The sequence below is a fragment of the Canis lupus genome, chromosome 2 (genome assembly GCF_011100685.1).
Source record: "Canis lupus familiaris isolate Mischka breed German Shepherd chromosome 2, alternate assembly UU_Cfam_GSD_1.0, whole genome shotgun sequence".
In the NCBI taxonomy this organism is placed as follows: Eukaryota; Metazoa; Chordata; class Mammalia; order Carnivora; family Canidae; genus Canis; species Canis lupus.
The window spans coordinates 34,046,628-34,069,480 of NC_049223.1; the positions used below are offsets into that span (position 1 = coordinate 34,046,628).

The 22,853-nt window shown below is 56.8% G+C and overlaps 1 protein-coding gene and 1 long non-coding RNA gene across 6 annotated transcripts in view; one reads left to right on the forward strand and one right to left on the reverse strand.

The window, feature by feature from the left end:
• Positions 1-17,157, forward strand: part of CXXC5 (CXXC finger protein 5) — a 35,058-nt gene extending 17,901 nt beyond the window's left edge. For 3 of the 5 annotated variants that reach the window (XM_038530303.1, XM_038530304.1, XM_038530300.1), the window contains exons 2-3: positions 13,427-14,510; positions 16,110-17,157. In XM_038530303.1, the coding sequence (XP_038386231.1) occupies positions 13,596-14,510; positions 16,110-16,154 (960 nt within the window). In that variant the 5' untranslated portion in view covers positions 13,427-13,595 and the 3' untranslated portion in view covers positions 16,155-17,157. Of the gene's footprint in view, positions 1-8,674; positions 8,921-13,426; positions 14,511-16,109 lie in introns of those variants that run through there. The other 2 variants (XM_038530301.1, XM_038530302.1) reach the window with 2 other exon arrangements.
• On the reverse strand, positions 3,258-8,491 carry LOC111091842. Its single transcript, XR_005355410.1, has 3 exons — positions 8,223-8,491; positions 6,441-7,004; positions 3,258-5,844 (listed from the first exon to the last, which is right to left on the reverse strand). It is a non-coding gene; the product is annotated as an uncharacterized LOC111091842 (long non-coding RNA).
• Positions 17,158-22,853: the final 5,696 nt, after the last annotated feature.

Consider the following 22,853-nt stretch of genomic DNA (forward strand, 5'->3'; position numbering starts at 1 on the left):
GGACCCCATTCCTAAGACCTCCTGGCAGGGCCCCTGACCACAACAGCCTGACCAAGTTCTTGTGTCTAGAGGAGTGTGGGCTCTGTACAGGCTTTGTCCACACTGAGGAAGGGTCAGGGCTGGGGCAAGAGGTGGCCATCTATAAAATAGGAGGCTGGAAGCCCCATGATCCCATAGGACAGGTTGGGGATGCTGACCTGCAGGAGGCCAGCAAGGTGAGGAACATGGACTTTCAAGAGGTTTGGACCCGGGTTCCTCCAAGCTGTGTGGCCTTGGAGAGGTTCCTTAGCTTTTGTGAGACGTTTTCCTCATCTGGACAATGGGGATGATCACAAACCACTCGGAGGGCTGTGGTGAGGTACATGGAGGTGTAGTCACTTAAAGTGTCTGTCCTTTGTAACCAGGCTGGGTGGGAGAATAGGGAGCAAATAGGACTGTGCTGGGACCAGGGCCTCTGAAGGCCAGTAAGCTTTTGGAGGGGAATCTGGTGCATGTGTTTGGGGGCAGGGGAGCTAGAGGCCACCTGAGGAGGTGATACTTTCGAGGCACCAAAGAGCCAACAGCTAGCGGCCCAGAGCCCTGGGGCCCTCTAGGGGGAGTCATTCCCGGCATTCACTCCCAGATTGGTTTAACACATTCCCTCAGGACGTCCCCAGGGTCCAAGTGGAGCCCTGCAGTTAATTGTGTAGGCCTAGCCTCTAGATTTTAGAATAAAAGTTACAATTGTGCTCAGGAGAAGCTGGGCACTTTGCATCCCACATCACTCTGATGTGGTCTGTAGTTCTGAATTTCCTCCAGGTCTGACTCTAGGCTAGGGTTTAAGCAGGCCATGCCCATTCCCTGAGCCTCCTGTGTAAGCTGGGTATAGGATCAGAAGGGAGAACCTTTTTCTGCCCACCTTCCCTGCAAGAAGCTCTGTGGTACTGCCCTCCAGCACATTAGGCCATTGGCTGACTACTCAGGGTTCTCTGCACAAACTGTTAAACCCTTCTGTGTGTGTCTGTCCATTTATCCTCTAGACTGGAAGCTCCCTGAGGGTGGGGTCCATGGCATCGGTGTTTCCCACCATGCCTATTACAGAGGTAGCACTAGAACAAGGGTCAGAGAGCTCCTATTTTCCTATTTTACAGATAGACCAGTTATGGGCCTTTGAGGATGTTCAGCCAAGGCCAACACAGCCTTTTGAGGGGCAGGGCCCACCTGGCCCAGGTGGGTGTGGGGCTGCTGATGCCTCCTGCCGTCTTTCTGCAGGCCTCAGTACTTTCTCTGACCTCCCTGGGGCCTGCAGCTCCAGACCCACCCGGCAGGCAGTGGTCCCACTATCCAGCCTTGAGCCCCGTGCTCCTCCTGCAAGTGGGGGTGAGGAGTGTCTGACATCTAGACTTTAATTTCTCCAAGCCTGTTTCTTCTTCTTCTGTAAAATGGGGGTCTTGGTACTTCTCCCTAGTGGTGCTTGGGGGTGAGAGAGTAGTTAAAAGAAGTAATGCTCAGGTTCTAAGCTCCATGCCTAGAACTTGGTAAGAACTCCTTAAGTGTTCTGCCATGGTTATTATTATTGTTGACACAGTTATTGTGTTATTATTACATTATTATTCATGCTTCCAGGGCCCCAGCAGCTGCAGTGGCTCTGGGCCTGGACACACAGCTTGGTCTGCAGAGGAGTTACAGTTTCTAATTAGTGCCCCAAGGAGAGGGCCTGGGTTTTTATTTTTGCTGGAGGATCCCACCTGCCCAAGGCTTCCCCGGCCCCTGTCATCCCCTCTGCAGCCTCAGGTAGGGGGCCTGCTCCAGGCAAAAGCCTCCCCAAATTTCCCCTGCCACTCCCCACCCCCACCCCCACCACCCCGCCTGGCAGACCTCCGGGGCCATGAATCATTTATGAGGCAAAAATGAAACCAATTAAGGACAAACTTTGAAAGCCTCTAATTGCCGCGCCTGGTGGCACCGAGGCAGGAGGGGAGGCAGGCCCGCTCGGTGCGGAATCTCCTTGGCCCGGTCCTCCCCGGGCCGCCTGTCCCACAGCAGCCAAGGGCGCCGCGTCCTCCCGGCTCCGCGCCGCCTCGCCGCCCCGCCTCGGCCGGTGGGCCCCGGGCGCGTCCACACGGCTCCGCCGCCGCCGCCCCCGCGCCCCCGCGCCCCCGCGCCGCCGCCGGTCCCAGGCCGGCTAATTAGGCCCGGCTCCCTCCCCGCGCCGCCGCCGCGCCAGGCCCGAGGTGATGGCGGCTGCTCCTGCCGTTCTGGGGCCTGTGCCCCAGCGCTGGCCGCGTTTCTCGAGGCGGGAGCCAGCTCCGCTCGTCTGGCTTAACCCAGCCGAGCCCAGGACGCCCCGTCCCTGAGCTGGGACCTGCGGCTCCCCGCGCCCCGCACGGTGGGGTGCAGGCGGGTCGGCTGGGCCGGGCGAGGCATTAGGGCGCAGGGTTGGCTGGACAGGCCCGTGTGGCGTCAGAGAGAGAGAGAGAGAGAGAGAGAGAGACGCTGGTGGCAGCGGCTGGGGAGGTCGGGGAGGTGGGGGCGGCGGGGACGGGGTGGAGGGTGCTGAGCTCCGAGGGGTTGGGTTCTACGGGCACAGCCACAGCGGCCGCTCCTCCTCAGCTTTGTCTCGGGCAGCGCGGTGACCCTTCTGCACAGTCCTTCGCCCTTAGTTTCCCTCTTTATAAACTGACCCGTTTTCTCCTGGATTGGGGGTTTGAGGAACTGGGCTCTCCCTGCCCCTGCCTCCCTCTCTTGTGAGCCCGGACAGGGCGGAGGTCAGCATCTGGAGTATGGACCCAGCAGGGCCTGCCGGCCTGCCACGAACTATGGGCACGAGTGACCTGCCTGCGCAGGAGCCCAGGGGCAGGCAGGCCTTGGGCACTCGGGCACGTTGTTTGCTGAAACCAAATTTCTGTGCTTGTGTTTTTCCATAATTATATTAGCAGGTGGGATTTTTCCTCGGGGAAGCAGTGGGAGGGGGAGCACCATGGCAGTGTCCCCGCCTGCTCTGAGCGCGAGTGAGCTCACACTCGACTCTGCCCGCCCGCCTGTAATGATTTTTTAATTATGCAGCCAGTGCTCGGAATTGTTAATCCGCCTCCAGCCCAGCATCCCCTCCTGCAGCTCACACCCGGCCCCTCACTGGTGTCCCCGGAGTCCTGGTGCTCAGCCTGGGGTCCACCACCAAGGCCTGGGACCACCACCACAGTAAAGGAGGGAGTAGACCAGGAAGGGCTGCAGGGGCATCCCTGCTCCAACTGCACATGACAGAGCCTGATATGGGGGGGGGGGGGGGGGGCTGTGGCTCTCTTTGTCCTCCTTCCCTCTTTTGGCCCCAGCGTGGCTTGCACCCTCCAGGACAGCTGTGGCTCTGGAAGGGGGGCGGGAGCAGGGGAGTGATCAGTGCCCACCCCTGAGTGATGTGGCCACACCTACTTCAGGGACATTAGCTGGACTCTCCAGCCTTGTGTGACCCTAAGGACACACACAAATATGATCTTTGTCTCTGTCACACAGCCACACTCTGCTTCCCGTCCCCACACACACTCAGGCTCACAGCTACACAGGCACAATAATAGCATGCTCTGTGTTTCTCCACACAGAACCATACCTGAGGGCCAGGGTGCCCTCAGGAGACCACATTGCTGCCTCCTGGGCCCTGCAGTGCCCTGCCCCCACTGCCTTGCTTCATACCCTCCCCCTACCCCCCCCAACTGGGACGCACTCCCTTCTTCCACCTGGTGGGGTGGCTGCCTGTGGCTGGGGCCTGCCTGGACATCCATCGACCTGGCCTGGGGGAGGTGGCGGGGGTGGGGGGTGTTCTGCACTGTGGCGGCTCCTCTCCAGGCGCCCAGCTGTGGCATCTGTCAAGGTCAGATAGCGACTCCGGAACCAGCCGGCTAGGCCCCATGGCCCCTCTCGCCTCATTATTTTTGTGTTCCGGGGCTGCGGCGACACCTCCCTCCTTCCTCCTCAGCCTCCTGCCTCTTGCCTGCCTCCCCCACGCCTCTGCAGGGAGGGCCTGCGGTCTGGGGGCTTTTGTTTTCCAGTTTTTTCCATGCTCAGGCCAGGCAGGCGGGTAGACGCTGGTCAGAGTTGTTAGGTCTTGAGGTAGGCAGGGAAGGTGCCTCTCTCTGGCTGGGACCGGCTTTGGGCTAGTAGAGGCCTGGGTTGGTTTCTCAGGGGTACAAATTGAACATGGGTGGAGCCCAGCCCCCACCACAGCCCAAGCACACCTGTGGGCAGCTTCCTGTTTCCATAGGGGCCCCAGCACCTGGCATCAGTTCCTGTCTGCACCGTCCACATCCCAGTTGGTCTCTTCACTCACATCTCAGAAGCCCCGATACAGCTGACAGTGTGTGCACATGCACGCACAGACACACACGCACACACTGGTATACACATGGTAATGATGTATCAACACTCACAGACCAGAAGAACCCACACACATCAGCCAGCCTCCTGTAAACCACTGTACTGTACACACAAGCACACTCAAGCATGGTGTGCTTGACACTCATGCTTACATCCAGGGGTACAGATAGCATACGCTCCATTTGTACACACAAGGAGGTCACACAGAGACCTTTACCTACACTGGTATATAAGCCCTGTGTATACACCAGCATTCAGACCCACAGGGTGACATCTGAGGCTGTGCACATAACCCTCGGCTCACCCACAGCTCCGGCCCCAAGACACACACACACACACACACACACACACACACACACACAGCATGTCTGGTATCTGACACACCTTCTCGGTGGACGTAGGCAGATACACTGGTCTGTAGTGCTGCTCCTCGCTATATGCACTCCAGCCAGAGCTCACTCCCTGGGGTCCAGTGTTCCTTGAGCACATTTATACCACCCAAGAGGCTTCTGTCCCTGAAATGCTGAAGTGGGCTTGAGGCCTCCCCCTGGATGTGTTCTGTGTGTCCAGGGAGCCCCTGGAGAGTGGGAAATGGTGCTTGACAGACAGACTGTCCCACCATCCTGGCCAGCCTCTTTATGAACGTCAACCTGGACCCAGTAACACCAAGATGGAGTGAGATGGGGGGATTCCGGTACATTGGGGTGGGACTTGTGGCTTCTGGCAGGGAGGGCAGGCTCAGGGGGGATGGCCTTCTCAGGTTCTCTCTGGGTCCTTGCCTACTGCCAGCCCCCCAGTTAGGGCATATAAACGTTGGGGGTATGAGATGTGGGCCGACTGCAGGCCCCCCAGAGTCTCTGGGGTAGCCCTGGCCGTCCACACACTTCCTTCACCAGCTGTGGACTGCTGTGACCACCCTCGAGAGGAGGAGGTAGCTGGAGGTTTAGCGGTGACAGGGCCCCCACCCCCCAGGAAACTCAAAACCCTGGGCCAGCCGCGGGTGGCGGGTTGGGGCAGGCACAAAGACGGCCTCTGTGCGGCCTGGCTGGGCTGCCCACAGGATTCTGGGGGAGGAGGCAGGAGCCGGTTTCCGTCCCATTCTGCTTCCTGCGGAGGCCGCCGGAATGCCCGGAGCTCTGGCCCAGCCTGGCCCGTCCGGCCCACCCGCAGCCCCTTCCCCTGTCTTTTCCTGGGCCTCAGGGTACAGCTGCAGAGTCCTCTGCAACAGCGCCTTCACGTGTTTTGCCCAGAGCCTGAGAGCTGCCCCCCCGACCCAGGATGCTTGGGAAACTTAGAGGGCTCCCCTAGGCTGGGCTGGACTGGACCTCGTCCTGCTGCTATAATCCCTCCTTCCTTGGCCCTTGGAGCCCTTGGCCAGTGTTGGGAGAGCCAGGCTTTGGAGTCCCACAGACCTGTTTTCAAATCCTGGCTCTGTTGCTTATTGGTCTTGTGACCTGAGGGAGGTGACTTGACTTCCCCGAGTCTCAGTGGCCTTACCTGTAAATGGTTGATAATACTAGTTAAAGAATTACAGAAAAAACTCCATGAGAAAATGCATGTAAGATGCTTAGCACAATACCTGGGAGAGTGAGAAGGCGTTACTAGGGTCTGCTATTACCATGTCCTCTGGGGAGATAAGATTGGGAAGGAGCTAGATCCCCTCTCCCCATAAGCTTCCCATGTGGGGTTTGGTCTCCACCTTCTCTCCAGACTTCAGTTTCTATCTTCGCAGATCACACCATGGGCAGATTCAGGTCCTCTGGGATTTGGAGGCTGGGAGGGAGTCACTATCTAGAGCCCTTTTTTTGTGTGTCTCTTGACCTTTTTCCTCACGGACCTCTCAGGGATCATGACTCTTAGAGTTTGGGGTGATGAGTAAGAACTATCTCCATTTTACAAATAAGAAACTGAGGCTCACTGTAGGGGAAAGGCTCAGTCAAATCAACAGGAAGAGACAGGATGGAGCCACAAACCTAGATTTTAGGATTCTAGTCCCCTGATGGTTCTGTTAACACCCTTGCTCCCCACGCACAAGCCCTAAAAGGACAGATGCCCCTCCTCTAACTTCTTGGCCCAGTTATCTCTAAGCTCACCTCTATCCATTGTCCACTGGGAGAGAGGTCCTAAGTAAGTGTGTAGGCTCTGATCCCAGGTTGATGTCAGCTCAGACGTTACTTTGGGAAACGTTAGTCTAAATCCAGAGGATCCCAAATGGAAAGGGCATCAGTTTTCTCTGGGTCAAACCTGCTTATCAAATTGTTTGTTCTAAATGGGCCAATAATCCTCTTCTTTCAGAAGGTGTGTAGGAAGAGGCAGTGAGACAAGGCATGTATGTAGCGTCTGGCACACAGGACGTCCTCCATTTTTAACATAATTATTATCCTCCTGGTTCCGTGTTACAGACAGAGAAACAGACTCAGAGGCCATATGCCAAGGTCACACAGAGAGGAAGGGCCCTCCTGATCCTTGGACTCTTCTTTGAAGGAGGACATCTGGCCTGAAGAAGGTGCTTGGCGAGGAAGCCTCTGTCTTTATAGAGGGGTCCCAGATCACTCCCCAGAGCCCCAGGTCAGGGCATACCTCCTGCTTGGGGCCTCAGTGTTCCCTTCCATGAAATGGGCTGATCCTGTCCTCCACCTGTTTTTTAAGTCTGAGGTCTGCAAGAGAGAATAGAGCCTCATGGACTCCTGCGGTTTTCTTCAGCCTATTTCATTTTTCGGGCTACGGGCTGTGCTTGCTGTAGGTGGAGGGGTCCAAGAGGAAAAAGGGTATGGAGTCAGGGAAACAGGACTCTAGTCCCCTCTTCTGTCTTTGGTAGTTTGTCTCGGGGTGTTAGTCTTGGGGAGGTTCTAGTGGTCCTAAGGGCCTTTCCGGCCCAGGCATTCTGCTGGGTGCTAGCAGTGGTCACTGTGCTTGTATGTGTGTCCATCTGTAGCTGGATGTGTGCTGTGTGCTGTGTGTGTGCTCGGGCCAGGGCTGCGTTTTTCCAGCTTCCAAGACCAGTGTCTCTATGTGCATTGCCTTGGGCTTGAGTAGAGCTTTTTTTCCTTCTGGAAACTCCCTAGGCTGAATCATGGAAATCAGAGACGATGCCCCCACCCCTGCCCCGTGTGCTCAGCCACAGCGCAGTTCAGCCACCACAGCCTGTGGTCTTTTCTCTTCGCCACCACTGGCTTGCCCACCATTACTCTTGTCTGTCCATGTTACCTCCCTTGGAGGCCAAGAGGCCCGAAGTGGGTGGAGGAGCATAACAAGGCTACCCCAGAGATGTCAAGAGTGCAAGTGGAAGTGTGGAAAAGAGTGTGAAGAGGTCAAGAGTGTGCAAGTCCTGCCCAGATGATGGTGGAATGCTGGGCCCATGTCTCTGGGTCCTGAAGGCCCTGCTGGAATGCAGCCTCCTCCAGGAAACCCTCCCTCAATAGGAAGGATGGCTGGAAGTTTGATCTAGCCAGCAAAGGAGCGAGAGAGGGATGGTGCCTTGGTCAGATTCAGCCGTTGTAAGTGGGGTGGCATGGCACAACTCTGTAAACTTACTAAAAATCATTGAATTGTACTCTTATAAATGGGTAAAGTTTATAATGTGTAAACTATGCCTCAGTAAAGCTGTTTTAAAAAATCCTACTCTTGGCCTCAGTGCCCTGCACATTTGGGACCCTGCCAACCTCACAACCGCACCTCACACCCTCTTCCCCATTTTTTTAAAATTAAATTCTCCCCATGGCGTGGGGCTCAAGCTGACGACCCTAAGATCAAGAGTCGCATGCTCCACCACGTGCTCTACTGACTGAGGCAGCCAGGCGCCCCTCTTCCCCTTTTCTTAAGAACTGTTTCAGGCTCATGGCCCCTTTGGTAACCTCGCCTCATCTCTCACTCACAGTCTAGCAGTTCCTTCTAGAAGGGCCCTCAGTGCCCCACTTGGTCGCCTTCCTGCTCTCGTTTCACATTGGCCCAGCTCCTGTGCACTCCCCCAGGGTGGCGTGGAGTCCTCTCCCGCACGATCTCCCCAGTACCGCAAGGCAGGGGACTGTTGTTGGGTCAATGGTGGGGGACTGTGTGCATGTCTATGTGCAGACAGCACGATCCCTGCCCTTGGGCCCCTTCCTCCATTGCTGGCTAGCTGGAAGGGCTCAGGGTTGAGTGAGGGCATTACCATTACCTCTGATGACCTCATTGTCAGCTAGCATTATGATGTCATTGGCCTAGCATTCCAGGTTCCTGCCTGGGCATCTCCAAGCCCCCTGGGTGAAGACACTCCCTGGGGTCTGTGACAACTCGCTCCCCCGCCCCATGCACGTAAAGATGACAGGCACGGTAACAACCCCAGGGGGTGGGGGCAGCCTGGGGACAGCTGGGTCACCTTGCCCTGGACTACTTTGTCAGTTGCACAGGCAGAGCAAAAGTGTCACACAGCAGGATGACTAATATTTGGGCTCTGGGTTCAAATTCGAACCAGACTGGGCACCAGCCATATGACCTTGGCCTGACAGTCTGAACAGCCTCAATTTCCTCATCTCTGAAGCTGCTTACTAGGCTCTATTTCCCGGTAAAGCATGAGAGCACGGGGCCTGATACAGTAGGTGCTCAATAAATGCTAACTGATACGGTTAGGTAGTGCGGGGACTGAGTGTCACTTGGTGCTGGGAGCTGGTTGGAGAGGGGTGGGTCTGTGTCTTCTGGGGCTGGCTAGAGCCTGGGAGGCAGCGCATGGTCCCAGTGTCAGGAGAGTGGTTCCAGCTTTGACTTTCTGACTTCCAGCTTAGCCAGTGAGCTAGAGCCCATAGGAGCTTGGGCCCCATGGCCAGGCCCTGAGGCCAAGAACCCGGTGACTCTCCGCCTCATCCCTATCAAGCTATGTTTCCCAGGCCGTAGGCCAGACTGGGCTGGGATCCACCCACCCCCTGCCTCCCTCTCAGAGCTGTGGGCATGTGCAGCTGCTTTCTCTTGGTCCCCAGGTCCCCAGGTCTTGGATTTTCCTCAGGGCTCTTTCCATGTCTGTCGGACCCTCAAGTCTGGGCTGGGCTGGGAGCCTCCGATCTCTCCGAGCCCGGTCCCTCATTATTGGCTTCCCATAAGGCTCTCTTCTCAACCATGACCCCTTGCCCTGTCCTCTCCAAACCCCTCTTTCTCTGACCTGCCCCCTGGGTTCTGTGTCTCAATCTTCTCTCTGCACCACCTGTCTCTGTTCTGCCCCCTTGCCCCTCTCTGCCCCCCAGCTCCCCATGACCGGTTCCCCCCACACTCCCTCCCTCTGGGCTCTGTCCCCGCCCGTCAGCCCATGGTCCCAGCTCCCGGCCGCCCGGCTCCTGCATGGACAAAGGGGTCCTTTGTGGGCTGACCGCGGCTGGCGGGGCGGCGGGGCGCTGGCTCCGCATTGCTGATGAAACGGAGCCCTTTGTTGTCCCTCCTCAGGCGCAGTATTTCTTTTTGGGGGCTGGATGCGTTCCTGGCAGGGCCGATGATGGATGCGCCCGCCGCCGCCCGCCTGCCCGCCAGCTTTCCCTCCCGCTCATTCCCGCTCCGCTTCAACGCAGCCCCAGCTCCTCCCCTGCTGCCTGGGCACTGCCAGGCCTTTTTCTGGCCTGGGAGGGGGTTGCTGTGTGCCTTGCAGTGAAGGGCAGGGGCCTGGGAGAAGGTCTTATGTCTCCCCTACTATGAGGAGGGCAGACAAGTCCTGTGGTCAGTGGTCCTCTGGGACCAGGGCATCACCTTTTCTCAGGGTCTAAAGGAGATGAGTCAGGTTTAGGGGCAGATTTGGAATTGGCTTAGAGACTAGGCCTCGCAGACTAACTAGATGTGAGTATCTGCACACTCTGGGGTCTGAGGAGTTACCTGGGTGCCAGTCCCCCCTTGTGTACTCCCCACCTTCAGTTTCTGTGGCTGACGAAATAGCGTTCTGCCCGCAGCACCTGTTTGATGACATATCACGTCTTCTGCTCCACGGCCCAGTATGTCCCAGGACCTGGGGGGTTGGGAGAGAGGGTAGTCCCTGAGGAAGAACAGAAAGATGAAAGATCAGAGAGATGCAAGGAAGGGGCCAGACATGAACAGAGCATGAGGTTTAGTCCCTACCACGGGACTCAGGATGGAGACAAAAGCAGAGAGAGTCAGCCAGAGCACCAGCCCTGAACGCAGGCCCGTGTTGGAGAGCGCTGACTTCTAATTGACCTGCCGCCCTGCACACAGAGCCAGATCCTGGAGCTGGGGGGGCGGGGGGGTGCAGGAGCAGCGTTAATGTAGCTATCGATTCCTGCCACCAGCCAGCAGGCCTGCAGAGGCGGGGACACAGGGGGGGCTAGGGTGCAAGCCGCTCCCCTCCCCACCTCTCCCCTGCCTCTGCAGCCCAAGGGCTCCTGCCTTCTCCCCTTTTCTCCCCACACCATGTCCAGGCCTACCGGGCACTATGTGCTCTGGGGTGGGGTAGTTGAGCTCAGATGGGCAGTGGCAGTTAACCTGGAGTGACAGTCTATGGCCCTAGTCCTCAATGCCGAGCCAGGGTTGCTGATGCCTGGATGCCCACTGATTTCTGAGGGAGGGCCTGAGAGCCACCCTGGGCTTAGCCCTTAGAGGTGGGACACAGCCCCGCCATCCTACCAGCTCCCCTTCCTCTTACAACTCTGACCTCTGTGGTACCCCCAGCCCGGCCCAGCCTAAACACCCTGCCAGGCGCTCCTGGGTTTGTCCTGCTAGAACCTGCCAGCTCTCCCAGCTCTTGCCACCCATCTACCTTCACTAAGCAGAGTGGACGTGGGCCGCTGCCCTCTGGGGAGAGGCAGGGAGCACCTGGCTGTCTGTGGATGCCTGCCATTTTTGCCTCACTCAAGAGACAGGGCTATTCCCTTTCCTACACTCGTTCTGCCTTGTGGCCACTCCTTAGCAGTCCTGGAGCAGGGAGCCCTGCCGGCTCAGGGCCTCAATTTCCCCCTATGTAAGTGCAGAAGGTTGGACTAGATGACCTCCTGGGACCAGGACCGGCAGAGTCCTGTGACTGGGGGATGGTGAGGTTGCCTGGGGACAAAGATGCATGTGTGCCGCCCCCAAGCCTGGGGCGGGACAGGCCTAGCCAGATGTGCACCTCCCCCTTGAGCCGCCAGCTGCTCAGGCTGGGCCCTCCCCTCCTATCCCTCTCCTGGGGGTTGCTGGGCCACGGCAAGCAGGCAGGCAGGGATGCGATGCTAGAGAGCCAGGGCTAATGAGACAGCCACTCCACTCCTTTGCACAATTCCTTCCAGAGATCCTGGCCAAGGAGCCTGGCTGCTCCTTAATCCTGGGGCCTGAGCAGAGCAGGCTCTTGTCCTAGGAAGAGGCACCTCAGAAACATGGATGTGGCCAAAGAAGAGGCTCTGGTCCTGGAGGGTCACACCCACGCTCAGTCCCAGCATGCCCTAGCTGAGGCCCCTCCTGCCCACAGCCTTCCCCAGCTCAAGGCTCTCACTGGGACCTCATCCCAGACCCATCTGGGAGCCAGGCTGGAGTACAGCAGGGAGGCCTGAGTAGAGACAGGAGTGGGGTCTGAGGTAATGATGACTATGGTTTGAGAGTGAGGAGGAAGCATGTGCTGATATGTTCACAGCGTGTCCCCCCACTCTTGCAGGAGAAGCCTTATCCTCTGGCACGTGCTGTTTGCCCTCTAGCAGGATACATGCGCCTTGAAATAAGGATTCTGTGCTCTATTTGGCAACCTCTGAAGTCAGTTTCCTTTCCCTGCAGGACTTGTCAGAGCCTTGAGATAATCCATATGTATTATGAATTGCCAAATGAGAGTCTGGGAGCAGCTTCCCAGACTTTTTTTTTTTTTTAAGATTTATTTATTTAGAGAGAGCATGCACACCGGAGCACAGGCAGAGGGATAGAAACTCGAGCAGACTCCCTGCTGAGCGAGGAGCCCAACACAGGGCTGGATCCCATGATCTTGAGATCTTGACCTGAGCCAAAATTGAATTGGATGCCCCAACTGAGCCACCTGGGCACCCCAACTTCTCAGACTTCTGGTCTACACCTTCAAGCTTTTCAGAGGCTGTTCCAAATCCTTTTGTAGGGATCCCTGGGTGGCGCAGCGGTTTGGCGCCTGCCTTTGGCCCAGGGCGCGATCCTGGAGACCCGGGATTGAATCCCACGTCGGGCTCCCGGTGCATGGAGCCTGCTTCTCCCTCTGCCTGTGTCTCTGCCCCCCTCTCTCTCTCTCTCTCTCTCTCTCTGTGACTATCATAAATAAATAAAAATTAAAAAAAAAAAAAAGCAAACCCTTTTGTAGATGGGTCAGAGAAAGAAGATTAGGAAGCAGAAGATGACTCTATAACCCTCTGAGGTTAATAAACAACTCCAGTGCTTTCTACTCCCAGCCCCGGAAGGACTGGCCAGACACCTGAGTTGTACAGACCCAGGCTGAGCCTCTGCCATGACACTCAGTAGCTGTGGTCAATTCTTCTAAATCTTGAATTCCTCCTCTATAAAATGAGGATTATGAGCCTCTACTTCAAAGGGTGCTTGTGCGTCTTAACTGAAATAGTACAAATAGGGGCTCAGTTGCTTAAGTATTCAACTCTTGATTTAGGCTCAGGTCATGATCTTGGGGTTGTGGGGTTGAGCCCCTGCATCAGGCTTGTGCTGAGTTGCAGAGTCTGCTTGTCCCTCTCTTTCTGCTCCCCTCCCCGCTTGCGCTTGCTCTGTTCTCTGTCTCCCGCACTCTCTAAAATAAATAGAATGTTTTTTTAAAAAGTATACACCCAGGGGCGCCTGGGTAGCTCAGTCAGTTGAGCGGCTGCCTTCAGCTCGGGTCACGATCCCAGGCTTGTAACATTGAGCCCTGTGTCAAGCTTCCAACTTAGTGGGGAACCTGCTTCTCCCTCTCCCTCTGCCGCTCCCCTTGTGTATTCTCTATCTGTGAAATAAATAAATAAAATCTTAAAAAAAAAAAAGTAGTGCACCTAAAAAGTACTTGACCATGTTGGACCTGGCACTTAATAAATGCCCCGCAGGGCTTGCGGCTGTAACAATGGTGATAGGGTTGTTGGGAGTGATGGTGAGGTCAGGAAAGGAGATGTTTCCACCGCCCTGACCCTCTACTCTCTTGTACCAACAGAGTGAAGACCCTTCCAGGTGGACACCTGACCATGTGCCTGCCCTGAGCAGCGGGGCCCACCAGGCATCTCTGTCGTGGGCAGCCGCGCAGTGCTCGTCTGTGGACCTCCCCGGAATCGGCAGCCCTCCCACCCCGCCCCCAGCAGTGGGCTCTGGGCCTTGGCCCCACCATGTCGAGCCTCGGCAGTAGCCCCCAGGACAGTGGTGGCAGTAGCAGCGGCAACACTGGTGGCAGCGGCCCCAAGGCAGGAGTAGCCGACAAGAGCACGGCAGTAGCCACTGCCGCGCCAGCCTCGGTGGCAGATGACGCGCCGCCCCCCGAGCGTCGGAACAAGAGCGGCATCATCAGCGAACCCCTCAACAAGAGCCTGCGCCGCTCCCGCCCCCTCTCCCACTACTCTTCCTTTGGGGGCAGCGGGGGCAGTGGTGGTGGCAGCATGATGGGTAGCGAGTCAGCCGAAAAGGCCGCTGCCGCCGCCGCCGCCGCCGCCGCCGCCTCCCTGTTGGCCAATGGGCACGACCTGGCGGCGGCCATGGCCGCGGACAAAAGCAACCCTACCTCAAAGCACAAAAGTGGTGCTGTGGCCAGCCTGCTGAGCAAGGCAGAGCGGGCCACGGAGCTGGCAGCCGAGGGACAGCTGACGCTGCAGCAGTTCGCGCAGTCCACGGAGATGCTGAAGCGCGTGGTGCAGGAGCACCTGCCGCTGATGAGCGAGGCGGGCGCTGGCCTGCCCGACATGGAGGCTGTGGCGGGTGCCGAGGCCCTCAACGGGCAGTCCGACTTCCCCTACCTGGGCGCCTTCCCCATCAACCCAGGCCTCTTCATCATGACCCCTGCGGGCGTGTTCCTGGCTGAGAGCGCGCTGCACATGGCCGGCCTGGCCGAGTACCCTATGCAGGGAGAGCTGGCCTCGGCCATCAGCTCGGGCAAGAAGAAGCGGAAACGCTGCGGCATGTGCGCGCCCTGCCGGCGGCGCATCAACTGCGAGCAGTGCAGCAGTTGTAGGAACCGAAAGACTGGCCATCAGATTTGCAAATTCAGAAAATGTGAGGAACTCAAAAAGAAGCCTTCCGCTGCTCTGGAGGTAACAACGCCTTAGAGGGAGGTGTGTGTGTGGGCTTTTGTGTCTGGCTGGCAGTCCAAACCCACTCCCACCCCGCCCGACCCTATTTTTCCTACTCGGGCCAGTGTCTGGGGGCTGCTCAGCTGATCCCGGGGCTCCAGGGTTCCTGGTTACACACTAGTTCACCACCCAGAGCCACCTCCTGAGATCTCATTAGGTTGTAGTTTGCAAGGCAAGCATGGAGTTCCAGGCAGGGGCTGAGCATTTCCGACCAGGCCCAGGGATTCTAAACCCTTCCCTGGAGGTTTGGGCCACTAGTGGGGTTTCCAGATAGGTCCTAAGTTTCTGACTTTAGACGTATCTTGTAGCTTCCAATCTATGCTCTAAGATTCTGGGGCTCTCCCATGTCCCGCTTGAGGAGTTCTGTCCTTTGAACCATGTGGCATTAAAGGGTAAGCCCCTTACTTAACTCGCCCCTTCAGAGTCCATCCTTTTCCCCTAAGGCCACCCCCAGTGCTCACTGTCCTGCCCTGAGGCCTGGAAGAGCCCTGCATCTAGACATCTAATAACAGATTTGGGATTTCTTGGGGCCCCAAGGTCAATCTGGCCTCGTAGGTAATGGCCAGGGATCGTATAGGCCTCAGGTGAGGAGGTGGCTGTGATCTTGGGGTATAGGAAAAGCCTGTCCACTCTGGGATGATTGGCTTTCTGGGAAAATCACCACATAGCCACATGGTCTAGGCCAAGGTGGCCTGAACAGGAAGGCTTACAGCAGACAGAAGGGTTCCCATACTGCTCTTTCTCCACCCTCATGGCAGAGCTTGTCCCTGTGCCCCCAGCCGTGGCAGCCTAGCTGTGGTGCCAGGCCTGGGTACAAAAGCATCTTTTCAGCCTGCTGTCCCGGCCCCAGCCCCACCTCTCTGTGAGTGGGCTGGACGCAAATGTTCGAGTGGTTGGAAAATAATAATGACTTCCCAGCCATGGCTACTCCCCACCACAAGCCCCAAGCCTCCTGTATCTGCTCTCCTGCTCAGAGAACACACCTATGTGCACACAGAGGCACCCGCTCTCAGCTCATGTAGACACAGACACATACACGCAGCCCTTCCTGCCCAGTACCCAGGCTTACTCCAGACTGAGCCTCTTAACACAGCCAGTACCCTTCCTATACACACACACACACACACACACACACACACACACACACACGACATGTTGTGGCCTAGCCCAAGGCACACATCCATATACGCATCCAGTGCATGCGCTCACGTGTTCATTCAACAGAAACATGCACACGGCCCCCAGATGCACTGCAGCCACCTGGTGCTTGTGGCCTCTGGACCAGGGAAATGGGTCTTCCTGTTTGGAAGGAGGGTGCCTGGACACAGTGGCTCAGGGGGCCTTAGAGTGCTCTGGGCCCTCCAGCGGCCCAGCGGGTCAAAGCTTCTTCTCTGGCCTGGTCAGGATGGCAGGAACTCCACGGGGTGGCTGCCTTGACTCCACGCCCATCCCTCTGCCACGAGGCCATCCACGGGGAGCATCTTTGCACCAGGCCCCGCCGGACCCTGACTGAATTCTCTCCTTGTTTTTGTCTCCCGCCCCCCCCCCCTCCCCCGCCAGAAGGTGATGCTTCCGACGGGAGCCGCCTTCCGGTGGTTTCAGTGACCGGCGGGACCCCAAAGCTGCCCTCTCCGTGCAATGTCACTGCTCGTGTGGTCTCCAGCAAGGGATTCGGGCGAAGACAAACGGATGCACCCGTCTTTAGAACCAAAAATATTCTCTCACAGATTTCATTCCTGTTTTTATATATATATTTTTTGTTGTCGTTTTAACATCTCCACGTCCCTAGTATAAAAAGAAAAAGAAAAAAATTTTAACTGCTTTTTCGGAAGAACAACAGCAAAAACAGAGGTAGAGACGAATCTATAAAGTACTGAGACTTCCTGGGCAAAGAATGGACAATCAGTTTCCTTCCTGTGTCGATGTCGATGTTGTCTGTGCAGGAGATGCAGTTTTTGTGTAGAGAATGTAAATTTTCTGTAACCTTTTGAAATCTAGTTACTAATAAGCACTACTGTAATTTAGCACAGTTTAACTCCACCCTCATTTAAACTTCCTTTGATTCTTTCCGACCATGAAATAGTGCATAGTTTGCCTGGAGAATCCACTCACATTTATAAAGAGAATGTTGATGGCTGCGTCGAAGCCCCTCTGTGTCCATCCACGCGTGCAGGGCCGCTGCCAGGAGCTCACAGGGGGAGGGAGCAGCCTGCCCCCCACCCCCACCCCGGCCGGTCCGGCCGCCTGCACTGCACTTGCGGTCCCCGGAACGGGATCCCCCACCCCGACAATGATGATTTTGCAAAAATGAAAATTCTGTTCCTTTATCCATTGAAATCTGGGGAGCCCGTGTCTCGATGTTTCCGATCCTGGCTACTTCCCTTAGAGAAAATAAGTCCTTTTTTTCTGGCCTTGCTGATGGCAACAGAAGAAAGGGCTTTTTTGCGTGGCCCCCGGCCAGTGGGTGTGGGTGCCCAGGGTGGGGGGGCCCCTGCGGCCTGGGCCCCCTTGCCCATGGCCAGCTTCCTGCTGATGAACATGCTGTTTGTATTGTTTTAGGAAACCAGGCTGTTTTGTGAATAAAACGAATGCATGTTTGTGTCACGAAGCTCTGCTGGCTTCTTGCTCTCCTGTTTGGGGGCTGGCTTGGGGGCTATTTCTGGGCAGGGGATATGTGGAGCCACCCTTGGGGAGGAAGAAGGACGGCCTGGGGACATTGAGAGCAGGGAGTCTCTTGGGGAGTGAGGCCAATGGCTCCTGAAGGGGGTCGTGCGGGAACAGCTAGTCTGGATGACATGGTGGAAGTATCCTGTGCTGGAACGTTCTCGCCTGCCTAAGTATACCCTTTGCCTCAGAACCCAGACCTCCAGGGACCTCTGCTCACCTGGGGCCACCTTCTCTGTTGAGCTACCTTGTCAGCGCCCTGCCAGTGCAGGGCAGCTGGCATCCTGAGGTAGAACCCGAGCTGCCTGTTCTTGCTCGCTTGCTTGCAGGGATCCCTTGCTCCCCCACCACCGAGGTGATCCCCAGGGAGCAGGTCTAACCCAGATTTGTGGGGACCCGCCTGTGCCCAGAATGCACACAGAAATACCCCACATGCCCCTCTTCAGGCCTAAGAGCTGCTAGACCGAAGCCAGAGGGTAGCCGTGGCTTTGGTTCTCGTGCGGCCTTTCCTACCCCCAGAAGGTTGGTTAGTGCAAGCTCCTCTGCGACCTCAGAGGCCAGATGTCTGGGGAAATCACCACATAGCCACATGGTCTGGACCAAGGCGGCGTGAACAGGAAGGGGTGACAGCTGCTTGGCCCCACCCATGCACATCACAGAGGCCGGCCTACAGGATGAGACCCATCATCCACTTGCCCGCCAGACTTTCTTCCCACCCAGCTGCTTTGAGCCTGGCTGCAATGGAGGCTAGACTTGAGGAAGGACTTCCTGACAGTGTTGGGGCCTCGATTCAGGTGGGTGAGGGCTTTGGCGATGAGGGGCAGGAGCTGGGGGAAGATGGGCTGCCTCTGCCACTGTTCCTGGGGAGGAGAAAAAGCAACCCATATCAGGTGGGGGCTCTGACCCTCAGCCCCTTCCCGGTGTCACAAGCTCCCTTAGAGCACCAGGAGCTCAGCAGCCTGGCCTGGCACAGCGGGGGCAGGCGGGGGTGGTGGGAGGCAGCTTTCAACTCCAGCTCTGCCTGGGAAAAATTCCCTTTCATGTGGCTGCCTGTGATCTCTCCAGGCGGCTCTGCCGAAGGGGGGCGTCCAGTGGGGGGTGGGGGGAGGTGTTGCAGCCAGGGGCACCCTCAGCCCCTGCACAAGGCAGACTGCAGCCCCTTCAGATCCTTGAGTGGGCAGGGAGAGACCTCCTCGGGGGCATCAGGGTGGCAAGCCCAGCCGGCAGGGGGCACCCAGGCAGGAGGCCCCTGCCTGCCCCCACGCTGCTGCTGGCAGTACACAGGCTGCAGATGGCCTCGGCCAGCCCTCATTGGCATGCCTACAGGTGTGGGGTGGATGGCTCCAGTGCCAGCCCGGAGGGGGTTGCTGTGACTCAGCCAGCCTGTACCTTTTTAGTGTGCCAGCCCACAGCCCAGCTATGGCTCCTGGGCCTATCCCTCAACACAGAAGCCCTAAGCTTGAAGCCCCTCACCCCTTTCCATTTGTCCTCTGTACTCTGCTTGTGGAAATGGTAGGCCAGCCCCTCTGCCTGGAGGCGGTCCAGGTAGAGCAGGGGTGGAGATGGCTGTGGGCTGAACATGTGATGAGACCTCAGTTACCGCATCTGGGAAACGGGCACAATAATCATCTTCCATAAAGTTGCTGGAGGATGAAATGAGATCATTCTGGGGAGGGCCTGGTTCACCCTAAGCCTTTGGTCCAATGGCAAGCTGCTGTTACTATTTTAAAGCTGTTCACCTAAATCTCCCCAAGATGTCCCGCACCTTCTCCCCATGATATGGGTCCTCCCTAAAGCCCTGGCCACCTCACCTTTCCCTCCCTTCCCCCTACGGTGGGCTAGCCCCGAGCAGGCTCCAGCCCTGTCCAGGCCCTGCTCCAGCATGTCTATCTCTAACCATTTCTGTCTGGCTCCCTGGCTCTGAATCTCTCTCTTAATGTTCTCTATCGATCTCAGAGTCTCCTGTGTCTCTGTATCCTGTCATCCTTCCACATCTCTGAGTCTCTGCATCTCTCGCATCTCTGTGTCTCTCCCTGTATTCTGCACCTCTGTGTCTTCTGTTGCCAGCTCACCCCTGCTGCTCCCCTGCTGCTCTCCTGCTGACAGAGAAGTACTTAGAGGCAGGCTCCCTGTAGAGTTGTATGCCCAATTCCCCTCCCTCCGGGCGCCCTCCGTTCCCCTCTGCTACATTTGGGAGTCTGACCTCCTGGTGACCTGAGAGCTTCAGCCGAGGCTCTCCTTTCCCTCACCTGGATGGTAGGGGTGGTTAGGGGTACACACAGGGCTGGAGACAAACCCAGCCTCCATGCAGCACCCTGTGTGTGTGTGTGTGTGTGTGTGTGTGTGTGTGTGTGATATGAGAGACAGACCGATTTCAAGGCCCTGACAACAATATGAGGCCTTGTGCAACAGTGTGGCTATGTGTGACAGGAAAATAGGTCTATGACTGTGTGGTAGGCTACGTGAGAGACCTCCTATGGCCCTAGGTTAATGTATGATGTCGGTAGCCATACTTTGGGATATTCTGTGACCTTGCACGTGTAAACCTATGATGCTATGCAATCCTGTAGCAGACTCAGTGTGAGGCCAGGTTGTATAACTGAATGTGTCACATTGGGCAACTCTGTGTGACATTAGAGATGCCACACATGTTGTATGGCACACATGACCCCGTGAGAGACACTGGGTGCTTCTGTGTGGTTTGTGACATTGTGACCATCATGAGTGTGGCCCTGAGACTGACACCAGGGATTCTGTGTGAGTGTATGAGGCCGGCTGGTGACCATTCTGTGACCCTGTGACACCCCTCACACAACCCTGGGTATGTGCTGGTGACATTGTGTGTCAGCATAACCCTGCAATCATCTTGGTGATACTGACACTATGTGCCATGTATGGCTCTGTGTGCAGCTTTTCCTGGGTCTCTACCCTGACAGCATGCAACTCTTAAGGACAGAGTGGGGTCCCTGGCAGTCCCCCTTAACCGCAGCCTGGTCCCGAGGCCTGGTCTGGGTGTGGGAGCTGGCGTGGGGGCAGCAGGCGCAGTTCCCACGGCTGCCACGGCCCCTCTCCCAGCCCTACCACCAGCTTCAGCTCCACAAAATATCCTGGCAACCCCAGCCTCTTTGTTCTCTGTGGCCGCCAAAGGCCTCTCCCCACCCCAGCCTGCCCAGCGCCTGCCAGGCGCCCCCTCCCCTCCAGAGCAGCAGGGCTCAGCCTGACCTGGTCCCTTAGTGCCTGGACACCCCCACCCGCCCCGGGGCCCCTGTCTCCTGCCCTGAGCCTGACTCAGCGCTCCAAACGGGCCTTTGACCCTCTGCTCTGAGCTTGCTGTGGTCTTGTGGTATCAGAAGGAGGAAGCAGCACAGCTCTCGGAGTGTACCAGGTGTTTGTGGGCCAGGATCGAGACTCTATGCATGGATACTTGCCTTTGGTCCAAGACTAGCTGGAGGTTGCCTTCAGCCTGGAGTGACTTCAGGTTGTTGCATAAGTTCACTTCTTTGATTTCAGAAAATCATCAGGATCGGAATTATTACTATTTTACAGATGTAAAAATGAAGCCCAGAGGGAGTATGTGACATGCCCAAGTCACAGAGCAAGATGGTAGCAAGGGTCTGATTAGAAGCTCGGGCTTCTGGCCTCCACCCCTGGCACCAGGCTGCTTTGGGAGGACTGTCTGCTTCCATGAAAAGGAAAGGGGACCTGGGAGTCTGAACACATGGGTCCTCTTCACTTCTCGGTCACCGTGTGTGTGTGTGTGTGTGTGTGTGTGTGTGTGTGTGAGAGAGAGAGAGAGAAAGAGAGAGATTGAGAGAGCGAGAGAGATGGATGACCTTGGCCAACCACCCTTGCCTCTCAGTTTCTAGGAAAGAAGGCCAACATGACCAGGGATGCCGAGGTGGAGTGGGGCACCTGGCAGGGTGCTTTGCAGAGCAACAAGTTCCCCTCCCAGTGCCAAGACACACACCATCTCCAACAGAGACCCAGGGCTGTTGGCCAGGGGCCAGGTTCTGACTGGGGGCCTTAACCTCCATTCCCAGGCTTGACTCAGCCCTGTATAGTCACAAGGGAGGTGGTGATGACCACTTGGCCTGGCTGCAGTCAAGGGTGCCTAGACCTGTCCTGATTGCAGCTGCAGCTCCCACTCCCTCCTAGACGCCAGAGATGGATGGATGGAGGTCATTGTGCAGCCCAGCCTGGCCCCCTACAGCCCATCCATGGCCCCATGCTGGCAGGCCATGCTGACAACAGCCAAGGTGGGGGAGGGACAGGCAGCCACCAGCACGTTAATAATATAGACCTTGGCCCCGGCACCCTGCAGGCAGGTAATGGGCACAGAGAGGCCCAGCTGCTCCCAAGGTCACACAGTCCTGCAGGGACTCCCATCCCCAGAGGTCTACCTCTTCCCTGAGGGCCCCTTAAGGGCTCTTCCTGCCACACAGCTTGGAGAATGGCTGGGGATGAAGGGTTGGGGGGGGGCTTCAGGATTGTCCCCTCGAGGCCCTGACCCAGCTGCCAGAGCGGACACTTTCATCTCTCTTCCCCTATCGACCTGCCATCCCTCAGAGGCATTAAATTCCCCTCCTGCCAGAGAACAAGGCCTGCCTCAGATTCCAGGCAGCAGGGCGTGAAAATGGGGCGGGCCCAGGACAGGAGAGTGCAGGTCCTCCAGGGCTCCAGGCCTGGGTGCAAAGTGCCTGGGCTGCGGTGGGGGTTGGGGGGGCTCTGGTGGCCAGCTACCGGAGTCCTGATGTTCGATCGTTCGGATGCATGTCTGTTTCCTGTTGCCTTCTCCCTTCTGACTCCTCTTCAGGTACTACGTTCATGGCCTCTCCCACCCCAGCAGGCCAAGCTTCGTGTCCCTGCGCCACCCCCATCACTGCACCAATGGCTCTGGGTAGCTTCGCCTGGCTTCAGGGCTGTGGCCAGCTGTTCAGCAGGGCTGGCATCAGCACCAGAAAAACCTCCTGTGGGTTGCATAAACACATTATCTCCTTTTTCTGGGCATTTTTTTTCCCCTCTCGTGCATTTTCAACCCTAATTGGAGTGCTGTTCACGGGTGGGGGAGACTTACTAGAAAGAGTCCCCTGGAGCCTTCATACTCTTTATCTCTACCCTTGGTTAGAGGTGCTAATGACATCTCTAGCCTCTCAAGGCATAGAGCTTGTGGCCCATGTGCCAGGCCTTGAGCAAGTCTGTTGCGTTTAGCAGCTCACTTAACCCTCCTGATCATCCGTGAGGAGGGCACTGATTAGTTACCCCATTTTGCAAATGAGAAAGTTGAGGTTCAGAGAGGCAGAAGGGGAGAGACACACAATGTCACACAGCTGGGTTCCTCCAGTTCCAGACACTGGCCCTTAAACACCTGGTTACACTTCAGGCCTTGGCTGGAAGGAGCCGCCCACCCCCACCCCACATGCTCCTGTGATCATGCCCAGATGTGGGATTAGGGTCAAGCATTGCTTCCTTAAACTTTTCTGCACTTTCTGACTCTTTGCTTTTTCACTCTTTTGTTGCAATAAATACATATTGCTTTTCAAATCAGAAAACCCAATCAAGTTCTTTAACCAAATGTTCTTAAGCCCAGAAATATTTGGAAACAGCCCTATGCAGAATGAGTGTGGAGGATGAGAGAGTAGC